Here is a 9,308-nt window from a genome sequence, read left to right as displayed (position 1 = left end):
ATGGTCCTGGGCATTGTGTACGCACACTTGCGCAACACCCATCGATTTGAACGCCGTCGGTTGACAGAAGCTTATGTAAGCGTGATGCGGCTTAGACTAGCCTGGTTGTTGCTGTGCACGACGAAGCTGGTGCCACACAGTGAGAAGAATTTGACGGAAATGCAGAAGACGGACCAATAGGTTAGTAAGATGCTGCTTCCACATTAATCTTGTAGCCATTCGTGGTTTTGCTAAACAATATATATTATATCACTTTCCCTTTCCTACTTGTGCTTTCTTCTTAACGCAATGTGTTAATATGTTTCTTTATCTCCGACAAGATTGACAATGGTGATACTTCGCCTCAATTTTTTAAAATACGGTTATTTATTCTTAACGATAAGGGCGCCCAAGGCTTTAGGGCGCCCTAACGCTTGCAGTTAAGGGCGCCCAAGTGGCTTAAAGGTGCTCCAAGCCTGTCGTGTTGTTGTAGTTAAGGGTGCACTAACGCCATTCGTAAATCTTCGAATACACCGGACGTCGACAGAGCACATCAGCATTTAGACATAAAAGCACCATACCGGTGAGATTGCATCTCGGAAGGTGCCCATCCAAGCAACGATGGTGGGCAATGGTAATGTGATCTGGGAGCGCTTCGAGGAGCAGACGAAGTTGGATTTCGTGGGGGATCCCCTAAACTCGCGCTTCTTCCTCAAGACGCGTGCGACGGCCAAGAAGGACGTGAAGGTGGTGGCGCGGGTGTCGCGGGTGTCGCACCACGTTGCCAACGCTTCACCTCGTAGTGTCGCCGGACGCGTTGGGGTGGTCAAATACACCACGACGGACACGACGAACCTGTTCCGACTAACGAGGCTACTGCGCTTCGTATTGTAAGAGGTGCTTGGGCCCATGAAGACGCTGCCGCCGTCGACGACGCCATTGTCGCCCACCCAGAACTACCCCGATGCACCGGTACTCGCAAGCCAAACGGACAAGAAGAAAAAGAAGGGGAAGAAGTAAAGATGTAGTTGACTCAGTAAGGCTAGAAGAGAGCTTTTAACTTGCAATACAGTCGGCCGATCAGTGGTTTCATAATAAATCACTGATGTACACGGCTGTCTTGATACCGCATGTGTAGCCTTCGTTAAACTTGTAGTGCACCCTGGAGTGCTTGTGCGCATCGTTTGTGCGCTGTAGCTTGAGCTTTGCGTTCAACTCCTCGTCGCGTTTTCGTTTGGCCTCGCGGTGAGCGAATGCGAAGGGGTTACGCTTACGCAGAGCCTCGTCCTTCTTCACCAGCTCCACATCTGCAGTTCACACAGCCATTGAGTGAATAAGATGTAGATCTCTGCAACCGACTCAAACACTTACCGCTGAGCTCAGGCAGAACGTAGGCGGCCTTTGCAGCCTTCTCTTCGATGGTAGCTTCGCTGGATTTGTCGACTGCCACTGCAGGCGACTTACTGTTGTTTTGCTTAACGGACGGAGACGATTTTTCATTCCGACGCATCTGCTCCAGCTCCACCTCGCGAGCTATCATCTTCCGCACCGATATCGGAAGCATGTATTGATACGGTGTGCCACCTTCTCTACTTCGGAACTCCACCAGTTCATTCAGCGCCCTGTCCAGACACGACAACAGCGTGATAAGAAAAAAAAGTGAAATAACCAAATGCTTCACCAAAAAAAGAAAACGTACGGCTCGAGTGCGTAGTCTTCGCTTCCATCTGGTCGATATTTGTGACGGAATGACAGTCCCAGTGACGCCATCAACTGAATAAGTCGCTGAATCATCAGTTTCTCTTCCTTAGTCTGAAGCGACGGGTTGATACGGCGGATGTTGGGAGATAAGCTCGCAACCAGCCACGGGACCACATCCACGACAAGGACGCTGGGGCTCATGCGTAAGAGTGGCTGCAACTGCGCTCCCTCTGTCAGTGCTGTCAGGATATTTTCAGAGCGATCCCGTCGTTTTTGAGCCTCAAACTGCCCACGCGGATACTCCACACGACGTCTAGAGCTTGTGCAACACGATGCGTGCGTTGCAATGGCGGCAAATGGAATGTAAGCCTGAAAAGCGTACTGTTGCTCAGAGCGAGCGCGATATTCGTACTCAGCTGCCAGTCCAAGCCACTCGAAGACGTCGCAGATCTTGTTCATAGTAGGGTCATTGAAGATCATCTTGGGCACGTTCTCATCCAAACCGCTAATCAATAGAGGAAAGTTTCCCAGCGACGCAACTGCTTCATCAATCTTCTCCGCCACAGGGACTTCTCTTTTAGCCGAATTTGAGCGCGTCTCGTAAAAAACGAGGTCCAGCACCTCAAACATGCCGTGGGCATGGTCTTTTTGAGCAACGAGTCCAGTACTCAACGTCGCCACTCCAGTTTTGCCACGTGACTGGGTAGTCTGAAACTGTAGCGTATTCAGACAATAGCGGATATCGTTGTCAGCGCTTGAGCACAGAGTCGCTAGTGCCCCTGTAGAAGCCCTGATGCCTTCGTGTCGGCAAATACACTTCAGACGTGTAACGAGACGTTGTGAGTGTGGTGCGTCCAGCGTAAAGATCTTTGCCATTTGACGTAGGGGGCGCAACACGGATGCGTACAGGTCATTACAGATGCAAATCAGTGGGCGAGTTAGCGGGTGGCGATTTTTGGCCGCGGTCTTCGCTCCTGCTTTTTTCCTTTCCAATGGAGCATTGACGATCTCTTGAATAACTTCAATCCCAGATTTTCCGTCACTACCATTCATGGCGCCATCGATTTCGTCCAGAATGATGCAGTTTGGTTTGCGTTCACCCCAAATGGACTGCATTTCCATTGCGCTAATGATCTTGTTACGCAGCACAGGTGCCGTACGGTCATCGCTAGCATTTACTTCGATGGGATTGTAGCCCGCGTGACGTGCAACTATGTTGGCCAACGTCGTTTTACCCGCCCCAGGTGGACCGCAGATGAGGATGATCTTGTTGAATGGACGTTTATCTTCGTCATCCTCCCCAGCGATGCTATTAGCATAGTTCTGCGAGAGGGATTGGGACCACGGAGACTTATGAAGGGCGCCAAAACCACTTGTCTTGGCAGGGGTTGCTGAGTGGGCGCCGATAGCTCGCTTCTTCTTCGGAAACACGAATCGATCCCACGACTTGATCCAAGACAACACCTCACGGTTGGTTCGCTCGTCGCTTAATAGATCCAAGAAACTTTGTGGCCTGAATTTGTCTAACCACAGCACTGTGTTTGACGCGTGGGGTTCTTTCTTGTCATCTGACCCAAGCTCCCGCAGCATTGCCTTGTCCTCCTTCGCAGCTGCTTCGTTAATCTCCATCTGATGAACACAAAATCATAGACATCGTAAGATATGTCTATTCAACCATAGGCGCAGCTACTTTCTGAGCCAGCGTACCCGTTCGACTGTTTCCATCAATTCTCTGATGGGGATGAGTGACGCAGCCGCACTACGAACAGAGCTGGAGGTGAAATGCTTGGAGCTGGGGCGCTTTTTGCGTAGGAACAACCGCTTACCATCATCCAACACCACGGGAAGCGAGTCCACGTCAATAGGCGGTCGGCTGTACAGATACTCAGCTGTCATTATGTCAACTTTCGCAGCAGCGGACTGCTTCTCCTTTGGCTGTATGGCGGTCTCCATGTTCACGTCGTCATCTGCATCCTCATCCAACAGTGTCGCACATCGAGCCAGTACTTGGCCCAATCGTCTTTGCGCCTTCTCCAGGTCATCATCTACACCTCCTACAGCGTCATCACTGGTCGGAGGTAACACTGCTGCTTCAGGCTGCTGCAATTTGATCTCCGTTGCCTGCCGCCGCTCGAAGGCCTCCATGGCGCGCATCTCTTCCTCCATGGCCTCCATCTCCTGTGCGTGCATCACCTCCCACTCGTCCATCTCCTCGAACTCCTGCTCGTACGCGTAGACATCCGCGTCCGTCATGTTGCTCCTTCAATTCTCCTCAGAGCTTCTCGCGGCAATGACGTTGTGAAGAAGCGCGAAGACTCTGATTGGTCAGTTTATTCTAGTGAGCGTGAAGACAATGTCTGTGATTCATTCAATCAGATGTGAGCAAGGAAACGAATTCGTAAAAACCCTAAAAGCGTAATTACGGGGTTTTACGGGTACATTGACGGTGGCCAGTCGATTGGCGAGCTAGCTCGGACGTTTGATTATCCTGTCATTCGTCAACTTGCAAGGATCGACAACGTTTCTGCCGACTTTTTACCAGGTTCTCAAGTGATTACACAATCAGATGACGAGTCTGAGGACGACGAGTGTTTCATTGTATTGCGTTCTGCCGTGCTCCGAGACGTCTCAGACTCCCAATGTGAAGAATATTCGAGGCATTTGTATGATGAGACCAACTAGCTTGGAAATTGCTCGTTTATAGTTGACTGCTGATGATGATCAAAAATATTTGCTACTCTTGACATGCCTTCGGGTATAGTGACGACATATTTTTATCACCAAGATCACTGAGACGGCCTTAACCAATACGCTAATACTATTGTATGTACATGTATCTTACCGACGAAAGGCAATGACGACTGCAATAGGGACATCTGAGATGCAGTGGGGATGTTGTGTCCTCGCCGCCTGAAGAAAGTTTATAGTGGAATCTCATTACCCGAGCCTTTCTGCCTTTCGAGTTTGCTTGTGTTTGTGTCGGTAGCAACCAAAGTGTCAAATTCTCGCTGCTCTCTCCGTGAGCAGTAGAAGCCGAATCTTTAAGACACTAATCGCGTGGTGACGCAATGGGCGTGCAGGTGCTTCTCACAGGAAGAAGGCGGCAGCAGAAAAGTTGTTGAGCAGGCTACGTCTTTGTGTACATACTACACTACGTAGTTCTACAGAACGTAGTACTACTACTGAAGTTAAGCTGTAGTAGTATACTACTACTACTGTAGTTAATCTGTAGTACTACTACTAGAACTACCTTGAAGTAGTAGTAATGTGTGGATCCAACTACAGTACTGTAGTACTACTAGTTTTACTTAAGTATTGCTTCTGAAGTTCTACTACTATGTTTTGCACACAGTACTACGGAAGTCCTAGCCTGGTCAAGTTTCATATCCCTCTATCCCTCTAAATATGATTACCGTACACGACTTGCACAGGATTACACATTGCTTGATTTTTCCCGGCCACTGCCCTAGATCCCCTACCACTCAAGCGATCAACGCAAAAGAAACCACCCCAACATGAGCGACAGAGTGTGGTAGAACAAGGAGAGCGCGGCGAGCCTACGAGAAGATAAAAGACCCTCTCAATTAAGGGAGGGAGAAGTGGTCTCTCCCCGTCAACACGCCCGCTTTTAAGAAAGCTCTAAATTTAAAAATAAAAATTTCCATTTTTCATGAAACCTGCTGTCTACATATCAATTACAGTACTGCACCCCGTTTTCGCGGAGGTGGTCCATATAGGATTTGCAAATAAATCAGACTTAAGCGTACAAATCGTTCATTTGTAAATAGAATCATCACATCTGATAGTTTATCAAAGGTCTAAGGGCGCGAAAACGGGGGAGTATGTATCGCGGATTCCAGCTTACATTTGATTGGCTGAATCTCCAACATTCACTTCCTGACGGATACTGAATGCTTGACGTATCCACATCCTGAATTCGCGATGAGCAGGAGGGAGCAACAGCTCGAAGCTGAGTGCGAAGATCTGCGCAGGTGACAATTAAGTGAACTGCTAGAAATAAATGTTCAATAACTTGAAGCTGGGTCTGTTGTTGTTGCTACTAGTGAGCTTCGGGTGATGGAAGAGCTGGTGCAACGGTACCAAGACGAGCTGATGGCTGCTCGTTGTATTCGCCACAATCCCAGGAACGCTCTAGACATGCACCGTGTCGAGGAGGAGCTGTTCGAAAACCAGAACCTGACCCAAAGGGGCTCTGCCATGCGCATCTCCAGGGCGGAGTTGCCTGTATTGTGTCGAGCCAGCGGCAAGGAAACTCGGTTTAGCGAGGTAATGGTACAGTAGCATCTGGTTGGCAGCGTTGACTGAGGTGAATTGTACTGTGTATGGACAGGTGAGGCCGCCGTCGCAAAACTGGGAGTGGGTGTCCGACTGGCACTGCGATGTCCACGCTCAGACAGACAAGAGCGGTTGGATATACGCGGAGTCGTGGGAGCAGCTGCGAGATATTAACCAACTACATCACAGGTAATGATGCATGTGCCCAGTCGAATGAAGGTGTACAGTAGTATACAATAGTGCGTGGAACTGATGAACTCGCATTTCGGCAGTGAGCAGATCATGAATGCACGAGTGCGACAGCGCCGGTGGATACGGGAGCGCATGCTTGTTCGGTCTACTGGATTACCCGCAACATTAAACAAGAGTCTGCTGACGAAAAGCAGGCTAACTGCTATGGTGCGTCGATTGAATCAAGCTTCGCTGATTGTTGATCGATTTGAACAACTACGTTTATACGGATAGCGCTATGCCAACGAGAAGCTGACGCAACAGGTACTGGTGGTTGTTACATTGGTTATTAGCACTGAACATTCTGTCGTGAAGTCTAACAAAAGCTCGTAACGCAGCTACTTCGTGCAAACGGGCGTATTGAGGAGCTAGAGAAGCGAGACAAAATCTATGAAGCGCACATGCTCAAGCTTCAGGAAGTGGCAGAAGAGCTGTCCAACGACCTGCACACACGATCGTTCGTTTTGCACGACCCCGTAGCTGTGCCATACACTGTTTCCAATAGCGCTGAAGTGCTAAAGCAGACCGAGGCCATTCTGGGAGATATGCTCCTTGAGCAGGGGCTCGCGCGTTTTGACACACTGGGTGCCTTCCATAAATAGCATAAGCACGTGTCATATTTGCAGCAGATAAGCCTGTCATACTTTACATGTATGCTGAGCTTAAGTATCAAAACGTCCATCACAAATACCGTAAATGAGCATATCTCAAAGACCTCTGTCCTGTTTATATGTCGCTACCTAGATCTTACACAGACCGAACTCATTATATGGAAGCGTACCCGACACTTCGAGTGGGACACAGGCAGGGTGAAGCTCTTCTTGTACGTCACTTCGCAATTTACGCACGTCCGGGAAAGCATGGAGAGCGAAGACACGGAAGCAATGCTTGTTGTGGCGGAGGCCATCGACCGGGAGAGGCAGGAGCTGCACGAAGTGCGCCGAGAGGTCTTCGGCCTCTAATCGAGGAGGCCTGGCGCGCCGCCATGCGCAGCCGCCACTATTTGACCGGGTATTGCTTGAATTCCCCGAGCAACGCGTCCTGGATGGCTCTATACGAGAACGGGAGTGATCTAAACTTTCTTAACGCCACCAGTTTAACGAGGTCGCCTATTATTGTTCGTCTGGATGCTGTTCTTGACTTGGATGCTGACAGTACATGTACCAACAGGTCCTCTTTCTCTCAGCTCTTACAGCGTTTTTCACGGTTCTACAGCTTACCGGGGCCAAGAGTACGTGGACGGCCGCCAAAGTTCCGTAACCTCCAACAGGTGTTGGGCTTAGTATTAGTGTTCTACACTAGCTCGATGGAGCAAACGACGCTCTGTATGCTCTTTGGAGCTCCTCCCAGCACGCTATCGAGGACACTTCGGAAGGCGGAGGAGTCGTTGAACAAGGCGCTACATGGTTTCGCTCCTGCGCGCATATCCTGGCCATCACCAGGCCATCAAGTCAAGCTGTCGAGGCTGGTAGAAGCCCGCGAACCCCTTCATCACCACACGTTCGGGTTTATCGACGGTAAAAACCTACGAGTGCGTACATGTTTGCATTTGCAAAGTGTATTAATTCAAATATCTTACCAATGCTATCAAAGTAGGTGCAGCAACCATCCAACGCTGATCTACAGAACGCGATGTACAACGGGTGGCTGCATACAGTATTTGTTACGGGGACCATTTGTTTCGCGGCTGATGGCTGTATAATCTGGTGCAAGCACAACTGTCTCGGGTCCTGGAACGACTCGGACACCTCCATGGAATTTCGGTCGAAGCTCCTGGACCCGGTGTTGTGCCCAGATGCGAGAAAGAATGTCGTGTCCGATTCTGCCTTTCCGTGCTCTACAGCGATGGTCGGACGCATTTTAACGCCGCTGAAGGACGGCGACTTAAAGCGGATTCACCCTGCCCTGCGCAGTCAAGCACGCACCCTTCATAATGCTATAACTTCAGTGCGTCAAGCAGCCGAATGGGGCATGGGGAGTATACAGAAGGTATACTCCCGGCTTAACTTGCCGCTCCCCTACGATCCACAGCTTCGCGGTATGAGGCTGGACAATTTGTTTCGCCTTACCAACTACCGGGTGAGGACTGTCGGGATCTCGCAAATACGTACGACTTTCTCGGGTGTTATGGATGAAGGGGTAGCTTTGTAAGGCCGAATTGTTTAGTTTACTTTGAGCATGATTGGCATCTAGACTGAGATCTGCTTCTTAGTAAACCTTCTCAAGCTTTTGAGTTATGTTTCGTTTCGATACGCGACCATGCTAGTAATTTGACATCCAAAAGTATTTTTTTAATGCATTGTAGAGATCCTACAGGTAAGAACGACGTCACTTCGAAGGTGTCGGACTTTTGCCGCCTTCTTTGGTTTCCGATGGCCCTTAGGGCTTCTTGTTGATGCTCGCGATGAGCAAGATGAGCTCCTGCGTGCGAGCTATGGCTTCTTCCTTGTCACGGCGAGCTCGTTCGTCCATCTCGATCTTGTCTTGACGACGGCGCTTGTGACGGGGTCACACAGCACCTTGCGCTAGAGGAAGTTATCTTCCGAGAGTATACAAACTCTCAGTGAACGGCAGTTCACAGGTCCCCTCTTTAATTAAAGAGAGCGAAGTGACCTAAATAAGGTAGATTGTAAACTGAGTATATTTATAGGTAGGTTAAGTTTGAGGTTAATACAAACTATCAGTTACCTATAGTAATGCAATGTCATTTAACCAATGGTTGGTTTTGAATGACCTTGGTACCTTGTACCAAATATCCCGGAGTATGACATGTCATACTCCTGAAGTGTGAAGTGTCACACTTCATGTAACCAGGGTACACTTAGTGCTACGTACCCCGTTACATCCTCCCCCACTTAGGTTCGGTTTACCGACCAATCAGAATGAAGAGATGTTCGTCACAAACTCTCATTCTCAAAGTCGAAAACCATCGACTCGGCCGCGCGAGCGCGGCGGAGGCTCACTTTACAGTTAGAGCCTCGAGCAGCAACCTGTGCGCTCTATCGTCAAGGTCTCCACTTCGACCGTTAACATGCCTCGTGGAACGGTAAGAACGGTTGACTACAACGATGTCGAGTGTTGATTTCCGAGAAGTGTGCGAG

General features: G+C 49.5%; 2 protein-coding genes across 2 annotated transcripts; one reads left to right on the top strand and one right to left on the bottom strand.

Moving 5' to 3' along the window:
- Positions 1-513: 513 nt before the first annotated feature.
- PITG_16649 (chromosome transmission fidelity protein, putative) lies at positions 514-3,933 on the bottom strand (the record flags this gene model as incomplete). Its single annotated transcript, XM_002896838.1, has 4 exons — positions 514-1,286; positions 1,351-1,601; positions 1,679-3,309; positions 3,388-3,933. The coding sequence occupies 4 exons, from the start codon at positions 3,931-3,933 to the stop codon at positions 1,069-1,071; spliced, it is 2,646 nt and encodes an 881-aa protein (XP_002896884.1).
- A 1,685-nt stretch (positions 3,934-5,618) lies between these two features.
- On the top strand, positions 5,619-6,809 carry PITG_16648 (uncharacterized protein; the record flags this gene model as incomplete). The annotated part of the gene is made up of 6 exons (XM_002896837.1): positions 5,619-5,967; positions 6,032-6,165; positions 6,249-6,375; positions 6,442-6,471; positions 6,546-6,719; positions 6,768-6,809. The coding sequence occupies 6 exons, from the start codon at positions 5,758-5,760 to the stop codon at positions 6,807-6,809; spliced, it is 717 nt and encodes a 238-aa protein (XP_002896883.1).
- Between the last annotated feature and the right edge of the window lie 2,499 nt (positions 6,810-9,308).

This window comes from Phytophthora infestans, genomic scaffold (genome assembly GCF_000142945.1).
Source record: "Phytophthora infestans T30-4 supercont1.51 genomic scaffold, whole genome shotgun sequence".
Lineage (NCBI taxonomy): Eukaryota > Oomycota > Peronosporomycetes > Peronosporales > Peronosporaceae > Phytophthora > Phytophthora infestans.
Note: the sequence above shows the minus strand (reverse complement) of the source record. Positions and strands in the feature narration are given on the sequence as shown.